Here is a 26341-nt window from a genome sequence, read left to right as displayed (position 1 = left end):
GAACCGAAGTTGAAAAGGCGAAAATGAAATCACAAAACAAACTAACCGCCATATCGATATTCAATTATCGATTGCCGATAGGTGCGACCGTGCATATTAGGTGAATTTATCCCCTGAATGGCTGTGGCAACACTGAAGATAGTTTTCCCTTGTTTTGGTGGGGCCACACTGACTTTTGGCTTGCTATTGTTTACATTCATTTATTTCGACTTCTTATTTGTTGGTAAGTCAAACCGGCGATTCCTTATCATTTGCACGAAGCTAAGCGAGTAGTAGGAGTGAGTTTACCATCTTAAGGAACGCTTTGATTACCTTTCTTCGTATCAAACTTAGAATGACATTTCTTTGTTCTCGGAGCAACTTTTTGGCAACTTGAGCAAAACATTAAAATTCGTATCAGCCATTTGGTACGAAAGTAAATTATATTTTTACCAGGGATATGTGCGAGGGTTCATAATATATCCTCCTATTCCCCAGCTACCAATATTAATAAAACAAAAAACAACCAAAAAGGATGCACTTAGTCGAGTGGCTCAACTATCAGATACCCGTTACTCTGTTCCCTAATTGCAATATACAGTTTGTTTGTAGAATTAGCGCCACCAGTTGGAAGGAAGCGACACCTGTTGATCATTAATTTTGAAACATAAACGTGATTCTATTTGTAGCTTTCATACGCCTATTAACCAAATTTTTCGAGTAATATTCCTCATATTTGTATAATTAGCTTATTTATAGTCCTAAGCCTGAGTTACGGACTGACCTACGTACCTAGTTAGACCACATTTGCTAATGATCAATAACTAAGATAGGTCCGGTTATGGACTTTTTAATTAATTAACTTTTTAATACTAATTACTTTTAATCTCCCATACAGGAGGATACACACAAGAAGCTAAACCTTAAAAGACTACTCCTCCTAAAAAAAAAAAAGAAAACACGGAATCTCATTAGTCCAGTGGATTGGTCAGTTTCCCAGACTTTTTTGAGATGGCTGATGATCCAGAAAACTCAGTGGATAGACCCACAGACGACGGAGATGCCAGCAAACCGGAAAAGATGTTTACGCTGAAGAAATGGAATGCAGTTGCAATGTGGAGTTGGGATGTGGAATGCGATATCTGTGCCATTTGCCGAGTTCAAGTTATGGGTGAGCAATACTACTGATCTCAAAACTCTAATCATGAATAGTAATAATAATAAATGCCCCTACATATGTAACAATATGCAACTAGATTATTAATATTCTAGTGTCTTTGGTAGTGTTACCAAAGTAGATATGCCAATCGCAAGCGAAAATGTTTTTTAGACACATATAGGTGCCTAAAAACTTTCAAATAATCGAAGCATTATTTTAATTTCCAATTGGTGTATTTTTCAAGAGAAATTTTGGTTTATTGCTCTTGCCGATAAATTCACCTAATGATTATTAATAATAACAATTTAAGCACTAAAGACACTACCCTAGCATTTGGTTTGATCGCATCTCAGATCCTTAGCAACACGCCATTTACATGTTGAAGGAAAATGGCTTGATGTTGACCGCCGCGGATATGGGTACACGGCCCATCATCTTCCGCTCGATGTCCTCCAGCGTCTTGCCCTGCGTTTCGGGCACGTAGATTAACACAAAGAACAGACCCACGAAGCAGATGGCGCCGAATAGCCAGAAGGCTCCATGCGCGCCCATAGCAACTGCACACAAAAATATCAAATATTATTAAACCACTCATTTTAGTTAGCTTCAAGCTTGCACTACCCGTGAGGTCCTGGAAGGTCTTGGTCACCACAAACGTGCAGAACCAGTTGAAAGCCGTGACCACCGAGGCAGCCGGTCCTCGAATCTTGGCTGGCAGAATCTCGCCCATCATCAGCCAGGGAATGGGTCCGAAGCCCAGGGAGAATCCCAGAATGTAGATGACGAAGCAAGAGAGTGGCAACCAACCCAAATGGGACACATCCGGACCATGCGCCTTGCAGTAGAAGAAGCCGCCCAGAATGGACAGGGTCAGGATCATGGCGATGTCGGAGACATATAAAAGAATCTAAAAATAGGAAATTATGATTACTAAACAATGATTTTCATTTATATGCAGCTTTACTTTTCTGCCCAACCGATCAATCAGAAGGATGCCCATAAACGTAGCAAAAAAGTTAACAATACCCACGATGATCGTGCAAAGATTGCTATCAATTGTGGATCCCGCATCCTTGAAGATCTGGACCGTGTAGAAGATAACCGCGTTGATACCGCTGAACTGTTGAAAGAACATCAGACCCAAGGAAATGGACAGTGGCTTCAGATTGATGCGCTTAAACAGCTCCAAACAGGTGTTCCGCGTGGCCTGACTATCGGCTTCGGCCTGAGATTGCATCAAATCCTTTAGTTCGGGCTCCACATCCGCCTCCTTGCCACGCAGCCATTTTAAAGCCTTCCTGGCACGCTCTTCCTGACCACGGTTCACAAACCAGCGCGGTGTTTCGGGGATAATGATCATCAGAATCAAGAAGGGAACAGGCAGAGCTGCTCCCAAGAAGGCCAGCATCGACCAATTCATAAAGGATCCCGCCACGTAGCAGACCAGGATGCCTATGTTGCCAAGGGCGGTGGGCAGCAAACCCAAAGTGCCTCTTACCTCCGGCTGCAAAGTCTCACCCAGATATACGGGCAGGGATAAAGAAGCAATGCCAACGCAGAATCCAGTTAGGAATCGTCCGCACAGAATCATGATCACATTCACAGCACAGGCAATCAGCAGTGATGATACAATGAAGGGCACCGCAGTGGCCAGGATCGTGTTGCGCCTTCCCAGATATTCAATCAAGGGTCCTCCTGTTATGCCACCTGCTAATGCAGCCAGCGGCATGATGCCACCAACCCAGGAACCCTGCAATAATATAGATTTCAAGTGATTCCAAAGGGGTTTAGCTCCGTTTGGGAATAGATATTCGATTTTCGCTGGAAAAGTGTGCTTTTGAAACACTGTTAAAATTATCTGAATTATTCAACATATTATTGGGACTTATTCGCTTAGAATTAGCTTATCTGCGAACAAAGAGTTAGCTTAACTTACAGCATCTTTTGTGACCTCGAAGGAGGTGATGGTCCGATCGGTCATCGACACAAGAGCAGGCGACGTATAAGCGCTGACAAATCCGACCACCAAGGAGCACAGCGAGACACTCAGAGCAGCCAAGACCTGGAAATAGGGACGATTTGAATTAATAGTTCGCAGTTCTCCACACTATATTACTGCAGGCACCTGGGAAAAGGTAAAGTTGGCCTTGGGCCCTTCGGCGGGCACGGAGTAGGACACGTGGGTGTCCGCTCGCATCAGGATCTTCATCGAGGCGCTGTATCTTTAAACTGAATCACGAACTGAAATCGTTTTTGGCTGGCAACGAGGCGGCGAATGTAGCTAATACAGCTTTAGCTCTTCAAAACTCAACTGAATCTTGTTATTATTCCCTGTCACTAATTTTCAATATTGGAGAATGGTTTTTTGACGTGATTTGTAAGGAATCGTCACACTGTGCATAATCCTTTTGCGATATGTAATAATTAAATACGAACGCAAGCGAAAAATAATAGTCAGGCTCGGCTCGTCAGCTATGTGGGTGATGATCTTGCTCGAATTCACTGATGCATATTAATAATGATAATAAGATATACGACGTGCGTGTTCTTAAAACACCGTCTAGCTTCTCCTCAATCCCATCATGACCAACAGATGGCGCTGCAAAAGTATCTTAATCCGAGCAGGCGTTACACATTTTATGAGGCCCATGTACGTACACGAAGCCATCGAGTGTTGATCGAACCGATATCGCCTATGCGAGCGACGGAGATTCTATTCCCCAGTGTTTGATCAATACCGAGCTTATCAGTTTATTTTGAAAAGCAGCGATGTTCGAATGCAAACTGCAACTGCAACTGCAACGCATCGACAGAAGTTGCAGGGTCAGCTGTCAGAGTTTACATCTGCTTAACACACCATCTATTCGGATACGATCCATCCATCAGGCAGCTAGCATTATTAGATTTTTGTTAGATACAAAGAAATGTAATGAATCTTTGAATCGTTATCAGCATCTATTATGCACTTTCTTTGCGTCACTACGAGTGACCTATTATTAGCTGACATTTCTATAAAATTAAGATCAGATTGCATTACCGGTTGTAACTGACCCAATTAATGGCAGAACTCAGCATTACTAAGTACGAATACCTATAATATCACCCACAAGTAAACAAAAAACAAATCAGATTGAAACACATAATCGCGCAGCCATTGCACGGATGCATCTTTCGCAATTGTTTATTCGCTTAATGGCCCACCGATAAGATTCGAACCTAAACAGATGCGATGCGGGGTCCATGTAATGCTCCTCCTTATCGAGGCTATTCCGTCGAGTGTCGGTAGCAGCTAGATTTTTGCGATAATTGCCAGTGCAAAATCGAGCACACGCGTTTCTATTTTAGCATTTCATGTGCCTCTGGAATGGCCATCTAGCCGATTGGTCATCTAGACACTTAACAATATATACATACATATTTTAGAACGGAGTGCGGGGACACATTCGGTATGAAACTCACGTATCTGAGGCGCTGACATTGCTGCAACAGTGAACTGCATTCTGAAGGTCGTATGCAAAGCGATTTTTCGAGGAAAGTAAACGTAACTTGGATTTGGTTTGATTTGTATTTTAAATTAGTCTACATATAGATACACTTACAGCGTAGGTAAAGTACAATATATATTCGATATATAGCCAATTGGTGTATTTTTCCAGGGAGATTTTGGTTTTTTGCGCTTGCTTTTGCACTACAACTAACTACGATTCATGTCATTTTTTACACCGATAAATTCACGCAACATTCATCAAAATGTCAACAAATTAGTGCTAGAAATCATAATTTACATAATAAAACTATGCACTTAATGATTATAAATAATAATAACAATTTAAGCACTAAAGGCACTAGTCTAGTATTTGGTTTGATCGCATATTCAGATCCTTGGCAACACGCCGTTTACATGTTGAAGGACAATGGCTTGATGTTGGCCACCGAGGACATGCGGCGCACACGGCCCATCATCTTCCGCTCGATGTCCTCCAGCGTCTTGCCCTGCGTTTCGGGCACGTAGATTATCACAAAGAACAGACCCACGAAGCAGATGGCGCCGAATAGCCAGAAGGCTCCATGCGCGCCCATAGCAACTGCACACAAAAATATCAAATATTATTAAACCATTCATTTTAGTTAGCTCCAAGCTTGCACTACGCACCCGTGAGGTCCTGGAAGGTCTTGGTCACCACAAACGTGCAGAACCAGTTGAAAGCCGTGGCCACCGAGGCAGCCGATCCGCGAATCTTGGCTGGCAGAATCTCGCCCATCATCAGCCAGGGAATGGGCCCGAAGCCCAGGGAGAATCCCAGAATGTAGATGACGAAGCAAGTGAGTGGCAGCCAACCCAAATGGGACACATCCGGACCATTCGCCTTGCAGTAGAAGAAGCCGCCTAGAACGAACAGGGTCAGGACCATGGCGATGTCGGAGACATACAGAAGAATCTAAAAATAACAAATTTTAGTAAAAAAGGATTCTCTTTTATATGCAGCTTTAAACCCACCTTTCTGCCAGCCCGATCAATCAGAACGATGCCAATAAACGTAGCCAAAAAGTTAACAATACCCACGATGATCGTGCAGAGATTGCCATCAATGGTGGATCCCGCATCCTTGAAGATCTGGACCGTGTAAAAGATAACCGCGTTGATACCGCTGAACTGTTGGAAGAACATCAGACCCAAGGAAATGGACAGTGGCTTCAGATTGTTGAGCTTGAGCAGCTCCAACATGGTGTTCCGCGAGGCCTGACGATCGGCATCGGCCTGGGATCGCATCAAACCCTTCAGTTCGGGCTCCACATCAGCCTCCTTGCCACGCAGCCATTTCAAAGCCTTCCTGGCGCGCTCCTCCAGACCACGGCCCACAAACCAGCGCGGAGTTTCCGGGATCAGGAACATTAAAATAAGGAAGGGAACGGGCAGAGCTGCTCCCAAGAAGGCCAGCATCGACCAATTCATAAAGGATCCCGCCACGAAGCAGAGCAGAATGCCTATGTTACCAAAGGCCGTGGGCAGCAAACCCAAGGTGCCTCGCACCTCCGGCTGCACAGTCTCACCCAGATAGACGGGTAGGGATAAAGAGGCAATACCAACGCAGAATCCAGCCAGGAATCGTCCGCACAGAACCATGGCCACATTCACAGCACAGGCAATCAGTAGTGATGAGACGATGAAGGGTACCGCGGTGGCCAGGATGGTGTTGCGCCTGCCCAGATATTCAATCAAGGGTCCTCCGGCTATGCCACCTGCCAATCCAGCCAGCGGCATGATGCCACCAACCCAGGAACCCTGCAATAAGATAGATTTCAAGTGATTAGATACGGGTTTAGCTTCGTTTAGGAATATAAATTCGCTTTTCGCTGGTAAAGCGTGCCTTTTAGGACTTATTATCCCGCTTATCTCCAACCATTTTTAAAAGTTGCGAGTTCTAACTATGACTAATTACATTTTAGTACTACTTACAGCATCTTGGGTGACCTCAAACGAGGTGATATTCCGATCGGTCATCGACACAAGAGCAGGGGACGTATAAGCACTGACAAATCCGACCACTAGGGAGCCCAGCGAGACGCTCAAAGCAGCCAAGACCTGGAAACAGGAAGGAAATGGATTTTTATTAGTAAAGTTCGCAGTTTTCCACAGTAGTTGCTCGTAGAGTAAAAGGGTATGCTAGATTCGTTGAGAAGTGTGTGACGGAAGCATTTCCGACCATATAAGGCTGAGTCGAACTGGCCATGTCCGTATGAACGTCTCCATTTCCGGAACTATTAAAGCTAGAGAGTTGAGATTCGAGTTTGCTTCGAAATATTGCACATGCTGCACACCCACACCTTTTCAAAAAGTTTTGATATTTTTTAAATTTTTTTAAAAGTCTTGTAAATTTCTATCGATTTGCCAAGTTTTTGCCACACCCACTCTAATGCCCACAAACCACTTAAAACTGTTCACATTTTTTAAAAATGGGTTTAAATTTTTGGATTTTTTCTTATTTTATTCCCTAATATCGAGCGATAAGCCAGAAAAGTTATGAAAATTTCGCTTTGGGATTTCCACTAGCTGAGTTACAGGTATTTGATAGTCGGGAAACTCGACTATAGCATTCACACTTGTTTAATGATATAATGCAGGCACCTGTGAGAAGGTACAAATGGCCTTGGGCTCCTCGACGGGCACGGAGAAGGACACATGGGTGTCCGCTCGCATCAGGATCTTCATCGCGGCGCTGTATCTTTAAACTGAATCACAAACTGAAATCGTTTTTCGCTTGCAACGAAGCGGCGAATGTAGCTAGTAGAGCGTTAGCTTCCTGCCTTTCACTTTGCTCCTTGGAAATGGAATACGTTTGGCGCGATCGCTCGTCAAAATGCAACTGAAACTTGTTATTATGCCCTGTCACTAGTTTCCAATATTCGAGAATAGTTTTCGCCGTGATTTTATGGGGCTCAGGCACGTACACGAAGCCACCGAGTGCTGATCGGACCGATATTGCTTATGCGAGCGACGGAGATTCTGTTCCCAAGTGTTTGATCAAGACCGAGCTTATCAGTTTGTTTTCGAACGGCAAAGACAAAGAAAAGGCGCTATGCCGATTTTGAAAAGCAGTTTCAGGCTGTTTTCAGCGAACGCGCAGCGATGCTCGAATGCAAACTGCAACTGCAACTGCCAAACATCGACAGAAGTTGCAGGGTCAGCTGTCAGAGTTTACCTCTGACCAACACACAATCTATTCGAATCCAAAACCGTCCATCCATCAGGCAGCTAGCGATATTTTTAGTCCGGCCATAACTAAATGCGTTAATTTCAATTAAGGCATGAGCGTCTCAGACGCAAACGCAGCGGCATCGTGCGAAAATAGCTCAAATGGCCCACACGCCGGCAGCTCAATCTGGAGGCCCCTTAAATTGCTCAACGAGTGCTTTATGGTCGCATTAGTGCCATTCATAATCTCGGGACCCGGGAGGCGCCAACGAGCTTAACGAGCGGACAATACATGTCCTCCACCGCCCCTGGATTTCACTATGCGCCGAAGGACTACACTCGAAAAATTAAGAGCAAATCTACTTTTAATTAGCAAGCATGACTTAGTGAAGCTTTGAATGAAGATAGCTTGCTTGAACCTTAAGCTAATTAGGATGAAAGGGTATGATAACGATTTTTTCTCTCAGTGCATGCATGTGTGACCCACCTGTGTCCAAATGTATATGGGATTCGTTGTGGGACGGTAGACCTCCAGCTTGGGCTTGCCATCCTCGGTTATCTGGCGCACGAAGGGCACCGCATGACGGATGTTCTCGCCGCGTTTGTTGCCCATATCGTCCATCTCGTAGAGTCGTCGGCTGCGGAGGAGGAAGAAGAGAAGGTTGCAAAACTGCGTGTCAGTCAGTTGTATTGGAAGATGGACGATTTGCTAACTAACAGTCTATTAAAGTGTGGCCCATTGCGAAGGCGCGTGTACGGCGGATTTGCCCGAGCCGGAGATACTATGAGATCGCTCAAAATAGTAGGAGCAACGTCAGGGGTAGCCCAATTTGTATGCCACTTGGATTAAATGAATCAACGAAAGTGCGCAAATAGCTTGAAAGCAATCTAAGGCATGCGAGGAGCTAACTATTCAATTACTCAGATTGCTCATCGTTTACTACGGGTGTATTTGGAGTGGCTTACTTTTGAATCATAACTACATACAAGTAAAAATATGCAAAAACAAATAAACATAATTAAGCTCATGTGATTAATGTGCCTAATCTGATGGTTTCAAAACTATTTTGTTAAACGAATTAGATTGAAAAACAACAAAGAGCTAATCGCATTTTGTCATCTTTCTTAGTATTGAGTGACACCTTTTCACTGAACTTATCAGTTCCAAGAAATATTTGATTAATGCCTGCTTTATCTCATCGGTCTATATAAAATAGCGCATAGGGTGATATCCAAGTTCATACAAGGCTAACAAAATATTCACTTTCTTCGAAGTTGTTAATTGCATTCATGGTAATTTCCTGCAATTTTATACTATACTACAAAGTCCGGAGACACAAAAGATAACCCCTGGCTATGAACTTTCGCGGGTTTTCACCCAATTTGCTTGCTATTTTTGATAATTTTTCATAAAGAAGACACTCACCTCTTGCGGGAATCTGTGCTGATGGAACGCTGCTGTTGGAAGTGCTGACGTGAAGTGAGGAAGTCCTCGTCGCTCTCGCTTTCCAGATCCTTGAGATCGATGATCACCGGCTTGGTTATGTCCTTGGGTCGGTGGATCAGGCGTTTGTGCTCAGCATCTTCGCCCTCCTCGTCACTGTCGGTACTCGATCCCTGGAGGACTTTGTCGAGCTTGAATGTGACACGTGGATCCAAACTCTGATGCTTGCGTCCCTGAAACTCCCGCCTTGTCTTGTGGAACTCCTCTTCCGACGACGATTCCTTCAGCAGGTCCTGCAGGAAGCGTGTGCCCTTAACATCCAGGGAGACGTGCTTCTTGGCCTGAAACTGCCGGCGATTGTCGTTGGCAAAAATGTGCTTCAGGTCCTTCAAGATGCCCTTGTGATCGACGCTGGTTGCCTTCTGTTGCTGGAAACCAGTTCGCTTCTCCTCGAAACTGTCCTCGTCGCTGCTTTCCGCTGCTTTGTTACTGTTGGTATTGCTGTTTCCGGTATCCCGGCGCTCGAAGGACACGCGTGATCCTTTCAAGCTCTGCTTGCTGCGCTGCAGATCGTCACCTTGGGCACCTCTCTGCTGGCGATCGCGATGCTCACGGATCTCCAAGGATGTGGGCGGCGGTGGCAAAGGAGTCAACTCCAAACTACCGCTGGCGCGCAGGGGAGTCCTCTGTTGCTGCTGTGTAGGTGGCTCGTTGATGTCGTCGTCCTCCAAAAGCGGGCGAAACGATAGCGGTGGCTCGTCCTCCAGCAAGCGCTGTGTCCTTACTGTGTTCTGTGGGTGCCTTTGGGGTGACACTTGGGGGAATAGGAACGGATCCTCTGGCAGAATTGTGTCCAAGCTGGTCGCTGTGTTCGATGTGGACAAGTTGCTCTCCACGCGATGATAGCCCAGCTCGTCCTGTGGATCGGATTCGATTCGAATCGAAAGACAGTCGCGAATTAATTAAATCGAATCATAAGCATGGCATAACTATGAAGCCTCCCCATCTCTCCATCAAAATGAAACCGCTCCAAACCGCCCGAAATCTTTGCGATTAAGTCGCGGTGTCTGTTCTTGAACACCAATCTCAAAGGTTGGAAGAGGTCCAGCATTATCGGCCATGTGCGTACTTGATGCTGCTCTTTAAAATGTTGTTTTTGGATCCTTCTGTTGTATACTCATAGCGAATTTCACAAATTTTATAGATAGTTTTTATTCAAGTTTTTAATAGGCTAATTATCAGTTTACGAACTGTTAGCTACAATTTGTTGCCGAGTAATTAATTATTTAAAAGTTTCATTGTCGTGAAATAGTTTACAAAAGCACTTGGCTAGTTTCAAAGTTTGTTTGAGGAATAAGATATCTGATGTAATAAATAATCTCATACTGTAGATTAAGTATAAGAACTCTAAGAATGACTAACTAACTATCTATTGAAGTGGATCTAGGCTTTTTTCAGGCTGGTCGACTACCCCAATATTGTTTTCGATGAGATACTTACACCTACTCGGGTTAGTTTTTCCTTGAGCTTGCCCATGGCGTTGCTCAGCGGTTGATGACCGCCGCCTCCGCCGCCGGCTCCTCTGCTGTCGCGTCCACTCATCTTATCAGCTCAATAGCTTGCTAGGTGAACTTGAACTTGAAGGTTTTCCTCGGGAAGTTTGGTTTTGCCTCAAATTTTCACTTGTTTTGTTTTTGCCTTCCAATCGACCATATAAACAATGTATTTTTCTTTGCGTTGATTTGATTTTTTGTCTTTGCTGCAAGAAAATAGAAGATTTCATATCGTTAGAAAATTATACAAAGTTATTTAATTTTCACTTTGTAATCAAATGCATTTATCAGCAGTTCTAATTTGTCTGATGTCTGGCACGGTTGTATTGCTTTCATAATATTGTTTGATAGTAATTGACTACTGATATACTGGAACAATCTAGAGTATTATTATGCATTAATTGGAATGGCCTGATGTCTGAAAAAAAGGGGGCCAATCGCAACGATTTTGTTCAAAAATAGTTTGGCACTCGAAAAGTTATAGATAAATGCACTATATCAGCGATTTTTGTCTGCCTCAAATCGTCTGATGTCTGCGCTATTATCGCCAAGAATATATGGGTTGGGTTTTAGATAACGCTCGAGCCCCCTGAGCACCCAAACACGCCCACTTTCTGTGGCCGGTTGTCCTTGATTTCCACATGTGACCAACTTTGTAGGTAGCCACAGTGGAGGCACTGTTTTTCCGCAACATATACACAAACATAGTTGTTTTTATTTACTTTTCACGCAAACTTGTGTTTTTCGCGGCAACGTGGAATTTATTTATGATCTTTTGTATTTGGCATGCGGCAGTTGACTAAAAAATATACATTCGAAATGTATTTCGAAAATTTTCCACCCACTTTCCTGGGTGCATATATTAGCTGATTAATGACCGCATCGCGGAAAAAAGGGAAATAATTTCATTTTTTGGCTTTGTCAAATTTTGTTTGGTCTATTTGTATTTATGTTGACTTTTCACTTTGCGTCATGTGATGCCTGGGAAAATGTGTGGGCGCCATGACGTCGACGATTCGTCTCAGCTTTTTTTTTTTTTCCAACGCTTTTCCACCAAAGCCTCCCGCTTTCCCCTTCCACCCATAACATTTGTCTATTTTCTGCAATTCTATTCTGTTTTTGGAATTCCGTGCAAATATCAGCAGGCGTGACATAATGCTAGGTCTAATTCATGTGCGTGGGGGCGTGGCCTCCCACACGAAAGTTAAATTGCAGGAACACCGAAAAAAAATATTTGAATATGCAATAGAAGGCTAAAAATCTTTATATATTGCAATTATATACTAAAAAGATTGAACGTATTTTGAAGATTGAATATTTTACTCTTTCTTCTGTGAATTTAAAATCTTTAACATTTATCCATAACTATTTATTTGTATCTATCTCTAATCCAAGTAGTTCAGATATAAGCAGTAGAAATAACCTGTTGCAGTCTTAACATTCCCTGTGTGTGCATTTCCCTCCAAAAATAGTTTCATTTTAATGGCCAAAACTAATAGTTTTTCTCCGCGTGTCGCCCGTTCAGTTATCCATTTATTGGTTAATGAACGTGTTGCGCTTTTCGCCAGTCTAAAACGCAATTGCAACGCCAGTGTTTATATGCAAATTCTTTTGCGAAAGGCGCTAAAAGTTGCCATTGACCTTGAAGGCCGCCGCCTCAGTGGGCGGTTGGGCAAATGACACATATTTTTGGGGGCCTGCGAGGCGAAGGCGAACGGAAACAGATCGAGATCGCAGCGCAGACTCTCTTAAGCCCTGGTTGGGGCCAGAACCGCTCCCGCTCTTTAGCCAGCTGACGCGCGCTCTCTTAACAATCGAACTCACGTGCCGACTGAACCCCGCTCTCACGCGCACTCACACTGGCAAAGGGTAAACCAACACAGGTGCGCAGCCTACGTCAACAGTGCAACGTTGCGATTTTGTATTTTGTATAGTCGTATTCGTCATGATCTTGCGGGCATTTTATTTTTAAAAAACGTTTTTCATGCTGACAGCAGATTAAGAAAAGCGTAATCGAAATTCAAATTAACAAAAGGCAGCCGCCAGACAAGTATTATAAGTAAATTCGCTTCAATTAGCGCAGAAGAACGCCCACACGCGAATTCAAAATTAAAATGTATATTTTTGCTTTTTTTTTATGTGTTCAACTTTGTTTTCACTTTTTGCGCGCCACGCCACTCACAAATATGCACTACACACCAAATTCGCAAATATTTTTGTAAGAGATAAAAACCAAGTGTTCTTGTCTAAAATTAAGAATTTTCACGGTCGCCACTCTCCCAAAATTTTCTCGACTTTTCTTTATTTCCTCGAAGATTGCATTTTACCCTTGGCCAAAAAGTTTTTGCCATTCCTTTTTCGTTTGGTTTACTGCTCTTTTACAACATTTTTTCGCACATTACGTAAAATAGTTTGCAGTTCGCAACGGGTTCATTAAAATGTTGGTTCATAAATATTTCCCAGTTTGACGTAGTATGCAAAAATGCGCATAAATTTGCAGGTTTTTTGAATTTCTTGTATACGCCAGACAGCCAAGAGACTGTTTTATTTCTTTATCTGTATATTTATTCGAATAGTTTCTGCAAAATTTACTTGAGAAACGCGATAGGGTGGCGACCGGAACTGCTCGGAAACCAAACTATTCATAAATATGAACAACTGGAATGTTACACTGTGTGTTGTGCTGTAGTTTTTAGTTTTTTTAGATATATTTTTTGCGGCGATTTTTGTGGTCTTTTACCTTTGGAACAAACTACTAAATGTGATATCCACTATTGTGGCACTGAAGTTCGAGATTCGAATGCGCAACGTTTATATAGCGCACACCGATTTCGTCGCGGAAGAAGAAGAGTTATTCGCTCAAGCTTTTTGTTGTTCCCCAACGGTAAAACAGGCGCTCTCTTCGCCCTCTCTCGCTCAGCGCTTGCCTGTATGGGTGAGTTGGAGAGAGTTGACTTAGGTATTTTCGGGGACAGAGCGTCGAGCGAAGGTCGAAAAGAAGGCATGAATGAATGGGGCTCGTCTATGTGTGTGTGTGTGTGGGACGCCTCCTAGTCGTAGGTGTCTCTGCAGTAGTTGTTGTTCTTGTTGCTGTTGTTGTTGCTCCTGGCAGTTGGAGGCTGCGAGAGAGGATGACGCGTGTTCTTGAAGAGAAGTCGCAACTCGCGACCCAGTGGCACCATCCAAACCCATTTTGTACTCTATTCGCGAAAAGGGTTTCCTCGGCTTATTCATAGATATGCGGATTCATAGATATGCGGATTCATAGATATGCGTAACATTAACTTTCAACTCATTTCCAATGAGTATAAAATTACTAATCTCTATAGCCGAAACATAACGCGCAAAGTATTTAGCTTAAAATAAAATGTAGATTGTCGGATTATCAAGATCATGGTGTATACTTCTACTAACTAACAAATCATCCAATTTAAAAAATTCCTTTAATGTGAAATATTGTGATAGGATATATCCGCAGTCGGTGTCCTCTCAGTGTGCACTTTTATTGATTTGTTTTGGCCACTGCTTGGTTATAGCTATGGTTATGCTCAATGACCAATTGCCGCGGCCGGGAAGCTGAGAGTTCCTTCGCTCCGCCAATTGATTTTTATTTACACACATATTTTCAATTGATTGTTATTAAATTGACTTTGAGGCGCGTGCAAATTTCTGGAAGCCTTGGGAAACATTTTGCGTGCGACTCCATGTGTCCGCCACTCCGATGTCAATATCAATTCACTCACTTTAGCTTTTTGGGGGCCTGACGCAAGTGCAACCAAAACAAACGATGATGGATGTGTTTATGATATGGGGAAGTAAGCATTAGGCAAATAATTAAACACATTTAAGTGCCTCGTCTTTCTGCGATGCTCCGCAATTTTTTTAATTCACTTATTTATTTGCCTTTCGTTTAAAAAAAAAACACCAAACGCGCCCCCATAAACGAAAGAAAAGACGTCGCGGGGGGCTCGTCGCTCTATTTCATAACGTGGCATAAACATTGCGCGCAATGAGACGACACAATTTCCAAGTACCAGGCCCGCCAGCCGGTTTCGATTCATTTGCAGATACAGATACGACTAGACCAGCAACAGATACGGATACTCGGTCGGTAATGCTCGAATATCTGGATGGTCACCAGGGGTCACCCTGACCAGCAGAAGTACTCAGTATTGCATTTCACCAATATGTTTGAGTTTCAACTAACCTGCCTAAACTCATAGAATGCTCTTACCAATTCATTGACAACAAACTGTTAGCCCTTAAACTCATAAATCAATCTCGTTTAGGTTCCTTAAACTATCAATTTACCCACCATTAGTCACGAACTAGATTAACGCCTGAATCCTAGTATTAAGAAGCATTTCAATTTTAACAATCGATAGCAATACTATTATTAAATAGGTGTTTATTGGCAACCATTATCTCTGAAACGATCTGCGGTTCAGAGATTAGGACCCCCCGTTGGTCCGCGCCTCTGGTCAAATATTTTGGACAATTAACGGAAAGTTTTTAGTCACGATTCTTCGCAGCACGCGTAAGATATTTCGGCATTTCCATTTCCACCACATCGACCGTCATTTGCCCTCGACTCGAAGTTGCGATCGGTTCGTATCGGATTGTATCTGGTGTTGTTCTTGTTTTTTTTTTTTTTTTAATTTTTTTTTGAGATTTTTTTTGCATGACTCAAGGCTCAGTTGGATCGAGGAAAAGTAATAACACACAAACAATAGTTAGAGCTCTCAAATGTTGATGAATGTTGTCGTTTCTCGAACTGTGGGAAGGTCGAAAATGCGGCACGCAAAAAATGTTTGAATACAAAAGTTGATTGACAGGAATCGCGAGAAGGAGAGAAAGATCTTGAGAGAGGGATGGCGAGAGAAAATAAGCTGGCGAAATAGGAATTTGAAGTGGTGAAAAAAAAAACGAAAGTGCAATGAACTTTAAAAGTAATTGCACAAATGTGGAGTACTGAGGGTTTGACTTTGGAAGGGCACTGAGCAAAAGTTAAGGTAACTTTATATATTCATGGAAATGGATAAGTTTTACAACCCGAAATAATAATTACTACAGACTTTTCGAAAAGTCACCATGAACTACTATCTCTTTAGATGATTCATTAGAGCATAATGAAGTGTTCGCATTAACAGGCTTTTCGCATTCAAGGCTTTTAACTTATCTGTGGAAAGATAGGTGTATCAGTTCTGTTTCCCCGCACATGACGTAATTAACAGGGAGCTTTCACGTAATTACCGAACTGTACTCGCTTTTCACAGACCCACTTCCTATTTTGTCTATTTTTAGCAGCTTCAACAGTCTAAAAAATAAGCGAAAACCACAACAGAAATGGCGAACCCAGCGCAGAAAATGCCAAAAGAGACGAGCCCCCCAGTTGCACGTACTGACTAGAGAGACTGAGGGAGAGAGAGAGTGAGAGAGGGGGGATATATATGTAAGAAAAGAGAAGGAGTTATAAAGGGGAAAAGGAGGGGCAGAGGTATAGCACCTGGTAACAGTGTGAATGTAAGAGAAGTCCGAAGAGAGTGCATCAACCTATTAAATTTGCGAAGTGGCGCAGGCGCGCGACTTAAAAGCTGATGCAATTGCGCATTTATTGCATCAGACTCCTGCAGCGAGGCTCCACTGTAGACATAAAAATAACTCAAACTCTGGTACGTGAACGGAAATTTTCCATACGCTAATTAAAGAACTTCGACAAAGTCAAATTGAAGCAAATGGCAGAAAATCATTAAAAGCTTATTTATCTAATTGAAGTCACATAAATTTCTGCGAATAAGAGAGAGTGGTCGAAAGAGAGACACGTGATCTCTTTCCGTTCTCTTTTCTGCTTTTTTGCAGCTAAAATTAGCGCCAAGATATCAAAATATGTAAGGCAAAAAAGAGACCAATAAGTTAAGTTAAGCATGTGATTTTGCACCTCACCCTTTCTTTCTTTATATTCGTCACGCGGCCACCCAATTAAAATGTTGCTGTCTTTATAAACACACACAAAAAATAAGAAAAATTGATCTTAGATTTTAAAGAATACAAACGATAAATTCCATTGGCCATCTAATGAATAGGGTATGAAATATTCTAGTCGCTTTGATATTGACCTGCTTTTTTTCCGTGTACATATGTTATGTACGAACAACTACACATGTTTGTGTGTATACAACTGAATATTCGATTGCGTTTGTATGCGTGGTGACGTTGCTGCTTTTGGCAAACCAGACGAGCCTCCAACCAACACTAAGAGCCCCCACAGCCCACACCCATACACACATGGCCAATTAAGCTCCACATGGTGACTTTGCTGAACCTTTAGCTACTGCAATCAAACTTTGGCTGGCATTTTCCCATTTGGCTTGCTGATTAGATCCGATTATGACGATCGTTACGGTCCGCAGGAATTTTTATAATCTTCCCAATCGCACTTTAAACTCGGTCCAACTTACCAATGCACCTGTCTATCCATCCGATCGATCGCTGCCCCCTAACGAAAAGCTCCCCCAAAAAGCTTTGTTCGTCACCTAATCATTAGAATTTGACTTTTGTTTTCTATTAATACCCGGCTAATTTTCAATGGGAAGTGGCTGCCTAGTACAACAACTAACACGTGTGCAAATAAGACCTGTTTCAGTGGTATACCGGAAAAAATTTCACATCATTTTATGATTTTAAAGATGGTTATCGTAAAATCATAATTATTTCATTTGATGATCTCCTTAAATATGAATCAAAATGAAAGATTTCCATATGTTACAATGTATTTTCAGGAATGTCTCCTTAAATATGAAATATTTTTCTTGGTGTACCGCCAGGTGAGACAGCAAGAGGTACTCAGACATCCAGGTAATTAAGGCAAGCTAAATGGCAAGACCGGTGCCCTTCAGCCAAGGTCAAAGTCGCACTGTCCGTCTGTCTATCAGCATTTTTGTCACCAACTGCCAGTGAGCAGTTCAAAAGTTGCGAAGTTGCGTCAGATCGCTAATAGAAAACTTAACTCTACATATGTACACCTGTATGTGCATATGTATACATGATATCCACGAGATATGTACATACATATAGGAATAAACCCACAAACAAAACGACGATCGGCGGCGTCTGGCTTGACTAGTTAGTCATACAGTTTCAGTCTGCCAGCCAGTATGCAAAGATTAAAATACTTAACCGAGTCTGGTTTTGGCGGCTTTAATTGATGGCGTTTATTTATAAATCATCTCATGAATATGCACATTTTTTAGAGGATAAAACAATGTAGGTTCCGTTTGGCGTGGAACTATAGGGGGGAACTAAAGGGTAGATCAGCTATCGTACGATAGTCTACGGGCACTAAATAAACTGTTTTTTAAAGTGTTAATTAAATGGATGATGCAAAACGTTTTGCAAAAAGTTGCTAGAAACTAACGTATTGCCATCTATTAGGCACCGAACATTCCGAAGTACATATACTACCCATAAAAGTCAAGTATTGAAGCACAAAAATGTCAATGGGAACCTTTAATTGTATAAATTAAACAACAAAAAGGGCACATTATGTGCTAAGTAATAAATAGAAGCCTTGACCTACGTGCAAAAATGTTCAAAGCGTAGGAAGTAGTTTCGATATCGTTTGTTTTCAAAACAAATGCAAAATAACGAACTAATTCTTAATCCATGTATGCAACCCTGCCTGAGAACTTGCCACGTGGACTGTTTGAAGTTGCGCTCCGACGGCGCCAAGAACATGGCCTCGGTGGCGCAGTTGGCAGCGCGTAAGTCTCATAATCTTAAGGTCGTGAGTTCGAGCCTCACCCGGGGCATGTAACTTTTTTATTATTCCTTCTGTTGAATTTTTCTTTTTTTATGATGGTTAAATCTATCTAAACTGTTTCTAAGTGCTTATAATAAAATACTTTACATTAAGGATCGTCCTTTTTCTGTAAAAAATATTTTTGTACCAGTTACTCTAATAATTGTAACTCCCTCTAATTATGATGTTAGAATGTTATTCAAATTTGTAATTGATTTTTGTATTTTGTTTAAATATTATCCATCTTGTATGTTTATACTTTAGTTTCGCCTATTCTAATCAAATATTTTGACATCGTGCTAGCATTTAAGCAACTTTTTGTAAATTGCAAGTGCACTCACTAAATCCGTCATAAAATTACGCTGGCGTGCGGCCGGGATTATTACGATTACAAAATGCAGTCCCGTAATTCAAACCGTGCAATTACACGGCCATTACGACTGACATTAGCTTCTTCCAGCTAGCAACGAGATCGGGACAAAGCAAATATAAAACGTTCCACCGGCGGTGCAATGATCAAATCGGAGCCACCAGGCAAAACCGGGATGATGGGCCATGTCAATATTTAGACTAAAACCCACACACCCACGTCGTCTGAATGTCACGCGGTCGCCAGTGGGTTAAGGCTGTTCTAACCGGAATTTTGTGATAGGTCGGCTTAATATCTAACGAACTCTGTTGCACTGGAAAAAAAGAATTCAGAAGAGCAAGCAAATTGGATGTGATTCAGCTTGAAAACGAAAGATTTAAATGTAGATTTTTCTTAAAATTAATAATATGTTCTAATTATAAATTTTCATATAGTTTCCTATATATATTTTTTTCTAAGGTTTTTTCTAGAAAAGGTTTATAGGGGGTTATTTCTTCCAGTTTAGCTTGCATTTTCGCAGAACTGCATCTGAAAAGGATTCCTCTCCAGTTTCAAGTTGAATACTCCTTTCATATGACACCTTTTTGCAGCCGGCCAAGTTGCATGGCTTATGTAAAGCGTGCCAAAGAGACGAAGCAAGGTCAGCAAGATCCGGTATTGCTACAAGTATATAAGATACTGATAACAATTCAACACCCTTGACGGGGAGCGCTGCAACAGATCTTTTAAGAGAGTACGGAGTGCGTGTACCAATTTTAAAGGCAAGTGGAAAATTTCATGGAAAATTACCAGGGGGCATTCGCTGGCATCGGCGAGACCAAATGCAGAAGTGCACAGATTTCAAAAAAAAGTTCCTCTGAAACAAAATGAAAAATCCAAAAATTTTCCATTCAACGGGGTCTGCAACTGATCATCTCTCGCCGTGCGCGTGAGTGAGAAAGTACGTCTGCCTCTGCGGCAACCGCATACCTCTCTTATTTTTACCCCTCTGAGTAACCGCTACCCTACACACCACAGTCATCGATTTGGTTGTTCTTCGTTGATCGCCATAAATTTCAAGTTTGCACCGTGTTCGCCTCGTTCACCGATCTCTGCACATGTGATCGGTCATGTACGAATGGCATCTGTGTGTATGCCGCATATCGCATAGTATCTGAATGTGCCAGATATTGCCCACTCGTAAGTGGAACAAGCCAGAAATTGCTACGCTGTGTCTTTTCATTTGGTGTCTGTGCAATTTCTTACACTTTATGCACTAAGGTTCTAGAGATTTTTCTTCGGCGTTAAGGCTTTTCCGTTTCAGAGTTCCCTACTTAAGTTACCTTCTAAAATCAAAGTAATTGAAATAATATAATAATTGAATGGTATACGATATACGATTTTAAGGAAGTCAACTAACTTGCTAAGTCTAAAAATAAATTATTTGCAAGCAAGTGATTGAGACTGAATCGTAGTTTACCTATTTGTTTACCCAATCAAAGATCACTCACTAATTGCCTGATCTTGGGTCCATAAGAATGTATTTATCTTCAGCTTTGTGGCATGCACGCTAGGCATTATCCCTTTGCTCCCAGCTTGTTAATTTCCACTAAATGCCTGAATTATTTTACGGACCGCCCGAACACTCTGCACAAATTAACATTTATCTACTAACATTCACACCTTCAATTCGGTCACATGTGCGACTTTCCACGAACCGATATGGCAATGTGATTTAGTCGAAGATATGGCTGAAAACACCATCAGCGTCACAAAAAAAAGTTTCCACGAACCGAGTGGAGCTTTCCTTTCATGACGTAGTATTTGTGAATGCTTATATTATAGTATATAATACTATACTTTAATACTATACTTTTTAGTATACTTTAATTAAGTATAAAATATATTAAAAGATTTCAGGTTTTGTATAAGCATTCCACTCTTATTCCAAGTGCAATGCTCAACTTTTTCAGGATAGGGCATTAACCGACTCTTTCATGAGGATGCACTTAAGAGAGCACTTCTCGCAGCAGACAGAAAAAGAGCGCCAAATGCAAAGAGCATTGAACGAAGAGCGCGTTTGGGGGCACGTTCGATCGTTGGTTGATTTTCTTTATATTTTTTTTCGAATTTCTTGTTGTTGCTGCCTTGTTTGCTGGCTGCTGGGCGACAAGCCCCCGTGCATGACGTCACGTAAGCGAGACCGTTACAACAGATGCGAAACGTGTTGTGCGGGGGGAAGCAGCGGAGAGAGAGAGAGAGAAATAGAGGAGGAGAGGGAGTCGCTGTACGAAAGAGACAGCAGCACATGCAACGTGACACGCGAAGCGAAGCACAAATAAATAGTAAAATATTTATAATAATTTCTAGCATGTGACCAATTTGTCGGTAAATCGAATGCAGCGATAAGACGCAGATATTAAGACACCGATAAAATAGCCATCGAGGTGCAGAAAACGCGGGTCGCAAGTGCGAAAATTCTCGATCACTTGCCATTTACATACATATATGTACATATGCCACGATTTAAGGGCTATATTTAGGCCCGATCCCAGACAGATCCGCCAATGCACCCGCCAACCTTGAACTTACAACACACACAGATATGCACACACACATACATAGTACATAGTACATACATATGCACTTGCATAACGACCAGACATTTTTGCATTTGCATATTTGCAGTCGACTAAACCCCATTCCGATTCCGATCCGCTCCGATTCACCTATCTATATCTATATAGTCGGCGAGCGTCTGGTCAGGTGCGGAAAACTGGAATTCTTAATCAGTCGGCTGTCGACTTGTATCGGCAGACCTGAAATCAAAGCAGTTACGATTTTGTCAAGTATGACCGACTGGTTTGCCGGCCATTCCACTGACACCCTCTATAAGCAGCGGGGTATATGGGTTACTCGGTCGTTACGTATTCATGAATTATGTAAGCTCATATAAAGAAAATCGTTTGAGTTTTGTTGTGAATTCTATTTACTATTTGAGTCAAATAGGCCTAGGTATTAGGTATAAAACAATTTTAACTTTAATTAAAAAATACAGTAGACATCTGAAAGTTTGTCAGATACTTTCCGATTTAACTGCATCCATTTATAGGATAAAGGTCATGTAGTTTACTCGTATTTTAACGCATGCTAAAATTATTTTTTAATATTTCTCCTTTTAGGACTTGGTCTGAAAATAAGAAGCATACTTTTAGGATCTCTATAAAGACTTTTCAAAATACTGTACATCGATTTCAGTGAATATTTCCAAACGAGGAATTGTAAATTATATCAGTATAATTTCCTTATAATGTATATACATAAATGTAAAAGGATTTACATTTATTATAAATATTTTAAATTTCTATAATTATTTTTGAATATTTGTTTATATCTTTCAAAGTTTTCTACTGTTCTTCAAGATATTTCAATATTTTTTAAACAAATAAATCCAGGGGAAGCACACCTGCCACTGCTATTTGACTTTCCGTTGCAACTCTGAGCTGCTATTACGTTCCTGGCCAAACATTGTTGAGCGCCCCAAGATCACTCGACTTGGTAGCCCTCTTGGGTAGCCAGACGAGCAGCTTCCGGCTGGTTAAGTCAGGTGAGCTTGGCTGAGATCGGCTGAGGTGGGCGCGTCAGTGTCACGTTTCGTTTGTCTACGATTCAACGGCCAGCAGTGTACATATTGTGCAATTAAGTCGGGGCGGGCTCAATTGTCGCTTAGACTAATGCATATGCAATGGGCCCATAAAACGAAGTCAAATACCGATCCGCGAGACTTGATTTCTAGATACACAGATGCCCAGACACGCCCCTCCCTTTGGCAGCCCTGCTAAACGATCGCAATTGAACTCGTACAGATACATAGATACAAAGATACATAGTTTCAGAGGGGGAACTTCGCAGATTTGCAATGACGCAGTTCGTTTGGTGCGCACTAACTGTACCGTGGGTATTCCATATCGTTCTGCTCAAATCAATCAAATTGCCATACTGCTATCGATTTAAATGAAAACTGCCTGCGATCGGTAAATTGATTGAATATATATGAGCTGAAATTTCCTTTAGGAGATTTCATTTCTCCGCCTGTTGGTGCACTTTATTTTTTCCACTGTGCCTAGGCCGAGCCCTCTAAAATAAATTTTCCATCGCTGGAAATTGTTTATTGACTTGATTGACTTTAACTTGCCACACAGACTTTTATTACGGCAAGGAAATCAAATCGTTGGTGTATGCAAATTAATCGTACCGCTGCCGGTCTATTGACTGTATTTCGAGCTCCTAACTTACGCAATCTAGGCCGGCTATAAACAAAACGAAGATCAAGTTTTATGACGCCCGCGTGTCACTCGATTTTCTCGAAAAACACCTGTGTCAATGTACGAGCGATGCCGTACGCGTAAAAGGTGAAATCCAAGCGATAGGTTCCCGCGGGCACCGGCATGCTGATATTTCTGAAATCCAGGGCGAACTTCTCCACCGTCATGTGATTCTGGAAAAAAAATATGGAGTGATACAGGGCACGAGTCAAAGGGAAGTCGATTATGGGGAGTAAATTCCATTTATATTCATTACAATTCAGTTTAACCCAGACAATCGTGATTTTTAAACATTTCTGTTCTGCAATGAAGCGTTAAAAGCGGAATGAAACTTAAACATTAATCTGTTATCGAAATAACATTAAAAATTTAGACTAAACTAGAAAGACAAGTATGGCCTAAATAAAATTGAAGTATGGATTGATATAAGCATTAGAATTATATAGAATCTCTAGCTGTTTGTTAATTATGTTGGAGATTACGAAGAATCCCTTATAGACTTACCTCCGTCCAAGGACACGTTTGATTAAAGTTTGCGTGCTTGCGAATAGCATCAAAGATGAAACGTTCAAAGGACCAATCGTAATTCCTGCTGGCCATTAGTTTGCAGAAATCAAAGAGTATGTTGTACATAAACGGTCGATAGCCATCACGCCGTTGAAAGCACTGCAATCTGGTGGTCAGATTGCGAATGGGTAGCTGAAACAGGCTGACCTTCAGTGAAAGTTCCACCTGATTCCTGCGAACCACCTTCAAATGACAGTATTCATATTTGGTGAGACCGCGAGATGTGGGCAAATCCATGCACTTGACGTTGGTGAACTTCAGGAAACGAGTGCCCTACAGGATAATTTGAATCAAATTTAAAAAATAAAAAAAAAATGATCATACCATGGAATCCTGCAGCAGAATAGACAGAAACAGCAAATATAGTAGCCCATTCGACGGCATTTGGAATGAGTGAAACAATGGCTTAGTCCGGCAAAAATGTTTGAATTTACAACTCACTAAACGATAAGCCCAAAAATGTGATAAAATAATAATTATTTCCAAATGTATAAGCGATTAAAAAATCGTTAACCAAATACAACGCCATTTCTGGCAACTGGAGTTCAAATCGCACTAGTTCAAAGACCCAGGAAAAGAACAGTCAAGCATTTTCTGTGTATTGTACGTATTTAAGCCCCCGATTAGAGCCGTAGTTCGTGACCAATGGCTATTGACTTCTACTTCAATTACACAAAATCATTCAATTCTTGGAAGTATGTTAACAATTTCCTGTTCTTGTGATCGTTTTTCGCTTACCCAAAAGTGCTAAATCCAGGGGAAATTGTAAAGCGATTTTCACACCAAAAAAAAAAAAAAGAAAACATAATTCCTTGACTCACGCGGGGTGTACAATTCGCTTGTTATTTTGTTGTTCTTCGCTGGTTGTACTTAACATTTGTTATTTTTTTCTTTTCTTTTTTTTTTTCTACGGGTCAGCGAAATTCTGCGATGCAACGCCAGCCAAAGCGGCGTATACGTGATGCCTCACAAGCCATTCGGTGACGACGCATTTACCTTACCTGCTTGTTCTGTTGATTGTCGTTTTCGAAGGTGTATTGTAAATTTCTGCCGATGCGATCGTATTTCGAAATGTCAACACCAACACCTGCAGTAGGTAATTCAAGCGGCTCAGGTGATGCCAGCCAGCTACACGGCAAGAAAATAGGTCATGTTGGTAGACATACATATGTATATACAAAATATTATCGTGGAACCTTAAGAATGTTCATAAAATCTAAGACTACCCCAGTTTCATGTCCTTCAAATCTAGTTTTTGAATTTCGAAATAAACTTATAATAGATTAAATTTTCCCGCAGTACCTATAATGAGCCACTGATTGAACCATTTTTGCATGGACTTGTCGAATTTCGGCGGTGATTCTGAGAAAATATTTTCTTGGCCGCCAGTGAAAACCGACGCGTTCCCAATTCGGGCCGCCCAGTACAGTGACCTCTCCCACGAACAACAACCGAAATAACTGAAACGAAGTGCGGGGATTTGTGATTTACTTTGCACTTATTTTTTATGTGTGCACCACCTTTTGTTGAATGAACGTTTTTGCCGATTTTGGTGTGAATATTTTCTGAATGAAGGCATTTCCGCTGGCCAAGAACATTCATATCGAATAACTGCAATCGGAGGACATTTTCAATAGCTTTTGGCCATAATCAATTCACGGGAAATCGCGCCGGTGTCAAAGATGCATTTGCGTCACGGAATCAGGGATTTGAAGCTGTTGCCATTTTAAGCTAATTGTGGCTCAAAGTCGCCAGTGACGCGTTTTGCGAAGAGCACTTGCGGATCACTAATTGCACTTTTCTACAGTTCTATTTTTAAAAGTGTCTTACGAGTCACTTGACCTTTTCACCCCGACCGGTTGATTCAATTAAGTCGATTTCTGAATTACCTACAGAGGGTGTAAGTATGAATGTCCACCAGGTGATTCACCAATCAATTCATAATGTTGAGATCACAAAATTTGCGAAATTGTAATAAGGTTTGTGTCACATTTCATATATTTAATAATCAGATATGTAAATAAAAATAAGATGCATTTATCTCTGTTGTATTATAAGTATATATAAGTAAAATAATTGAAATACCTATTTCATCATTTAAACTGGTCCTATATTGAATTTATTATGGTTTTATTTTTATGCATATTTTATATTTTATCTAGATTCCTGCCTTCGTTGCCAGGCGGACAACAAGCGGGATGTGATGGGTCGCCAGGACTGCGTGGTGGTTTGGGGCGAGTGCAACCACTCCTTTCACCACTGCTGCATGTCGCTGTGGGTCAAGCAGAACAACCGATGCCCGTTGTGCCAGCAGGAGTGGTCCATCCAGCGCATGGGAAAATAAATATCTCCACCTGATATTACTTTATGCTGTATCTAAAAAAACCAATTATAAATAAAAAATTCAAAGTATACATATAATTACAGGCTTGAACTCAGAAAACGTTGTAACCAGAAGGATACATTCAACGAA

General features: G+C 41.5%; 4 protein-coding genes and 1 non-coding gene across 7 annotated transcripts; 2 read left to right on the top strand and 3 right to left on the bottom strand.

The window, feature by feature from the left end:
- Positions 1–149: 149 nt before the first annotated feature.
- LOC117135556 (RING-box protein 2) lies at positions 150–26282 on the top strand. 2 transcript variants are annotated; one of them, XM_033295856.1, is made up of 3 exons: positions 150–223; positions 878–1150; positions 26031–26212. In XM_033295856.1, exons 2-3 carry the CDS (start codon positions 991–993, stop codon positions 26210–26212), a joined length of 342 nt encoding a protein of 113 aa, XP_033151747.1. In that variant the 5' UTR covers positions 150–223; positions 878–990. The 2 variants fall into 2 exon arrangements, with proteins under 2 accessions (XP_033151747.1, XP_033151748.1); XM_033295857.1 differs by lacking the exon at positions 150–223 and having other exon boundaries at positions 991–1150; positions 26031–26282.
- Positions 1335–3738, bottom strand: LOC117135555 (facilitated trehalose transporter Tret1-2 homolog). Its single transcript, XM_033295855.1, has 5 exons — positions 3264–3738; positions 3075–3200; positions 2103–2888; positions 1760–2045; positions 1335–1695 (listed from the first exon to the last, which is right to left on the bottom strand). Exons 1-5 carry the CDS (start codon positions 3345–3347, stop codon positions 1511–1513), a joined length of 1467 nt encoding a protein of 488 aa, XP_033151746.1. The 5' UTR covers positions 3348–3738; the 3' UTR covers positions 1335–1510.
- LOC117135554 (facilitated trehalose transporter Tret1-1) lies at positions 4685–13619 on the bottom strand. Of its 2 annotated transcripts, XM_033295852.1 has the most exons (8): positions 13570–13619; positions 10777–11035; positions 9259–10193; positions 8320–8470; positions 6597–6722; positions 5637–6422; positions 5292–5577; positions 4685–5223 (listed from the first exon to the last, which is right to left on the bottom strand). In XM_033295852.1, exons 2-8 carry the CDS (start codon positions 10876–10878, stop codon positions 5036–5038), a joined length of 2574 nt encoding a protein of 857 aa, XP_033151743.1. In that variant the 5' UTR covers positions 10879–11035; positions 13570–13619; the 3' UTR covers positions 4685–5035. The 2 variants fall into 2 exon arrangements, with proteins under 2 accessions (XP_033151743.1, XP_033151745.1); XM_033295854.1 differs by lacking the exons at positions 8320–8470; positions 9259–10193; positions 10777–11035; positions 13570–13619 and adding an exon at positions 7266–7514.
- Trnam-cau lies at positions 18565–18637 on the top strand. Its single transcript has one exon. It is a non-coding gene; the product is annotated as a tRNA-Met (tRNA).
- On the bottom strand, positions 23328–24252 carry LOC117135557. The gene is made up of 3 exons (XM_033295858.1): positions 24193–24252; positions 23806–24141; positions 23328–23474 (listed from the first exon to the last, which is right to left on the bottom strand). Exons 1-3 carry the CDS (start codon positions 24250–24252, stop codon positions 23328–23330), a joined length of 543 nt encoding a protein of 180 aa, XP_033151749.1.
- Positions 26283–26341: the final 59 nt, after the last annotated feature.

The sequence above is a fragment of the Drosophila mauritiana genome, chromosome 2R (genome assembly GCF_004382145.1).
Source record: "Drosophila mauritiana strain mau12 chromosome 2R, ASM438214v1, whole genome shotgun sequence".
Taxonomy (NCBI): Eukaryota; Metazoa; Arthropoda; class Insecta; order Diptera; family Drosophilidae; genus Drosophila; species Drosophila mauritiana.
The sequence above is the reverse complement of the archived record's forward strand: the minus strand, read 5'-3'. Positions and strand labels throughout refer to the sequence as shown.

What these genes read in the sequence shown, in the direction of transcription:
- LOC117135556 (XM_033295857.1), top strand. Translation starts at nt 991, where the DNA reads ATGGCTGATGATCCAGAAAACTCAGTGGATAGACCCACAGACGACGGA. An exon ending in TTGCCGAGTTCAAGTTATGG is followed by an intron (nt 1,151 to 26,030) that starts GTGAGCAATACT and finishes TATTTTATCTAG; the next exon opens with ATTCCTGCCTTCGTTGCCAG.
- LOC117135555 (XM_033295855.1), bottom strand. Translation starts at nt 3,347, where the DNA reads ATGAAGATCCTGATGCGAGCGGACACCCACGTGTCCTACTCCGTGCCC. An exon ending in TCGAGGTCACAAAAGATGCT is followed by an intron (nt 2,889 to 3,074) that starts GTAAGTTAAGCT and finishes ATATTATTGCAG; the next exon opens with GGTTCCTGGGTTGGTGGCAT. An exon ending in GACCTTCCAGGACCTCACGG is followed by an intron (nt 1,696 to 1,759) that starts GTAGTGCAAGCT and finishes TTTTGTGTGCAG; the next exon opens with TTGCTATGGGCGCGCATGGA.
- LOC117135554 (XM_033295852.1), bottom strand. Translation starts at nt 10,878, where the DNA reads ATGAGTGGACGCGACAGCAGAGGAGCCGGCGGCGGAGGCGGCGGTCAT. An exon ending in TTGATCGGGCTGGCAGAAAG is followed by an intron (nt 5,578 to 5,636) that starts GTGGGTTTAAAG and finishes TGTTATTTTTAG; the next exon opens with ATTCTTCTGTATGTCTCCGA. An exon ending in GACCTTCCAGGACCTCACGG is followed by an intron (nt 5,224 to 5,291) that starts GTGCGTAGTGCA and finishes TTTTGTGTGCAG; the next exon opens with TTGCTATGGGCGCGCATGGA.
- LOC117135557 (XM_033295858.1), bottom strand. Translation starts at nt 24,252, where the DNA reads ATGCCGTCGAATGGGCTACTATATTTGCTGTTTCTGTCTATTCTGCTG. An exon ending in TTCTGCTGCAGGATTCCATG is followed by an intron (nt 24,142 to 24,192) that starts GTATGATCATTT and finishes ATTATCCTGTAG; the next exon opens with GGCACTCGTTTCCTGAAGTT. An exon ending in AAACGTGTCCTTGGACGGAG is followed by an intron (nt 23,475 to 23,805) that starts GTAAGTCTATAA and finishes TTTTTTTTCCAG; the next exon opens with AATCACATGACGGTGGAGAA.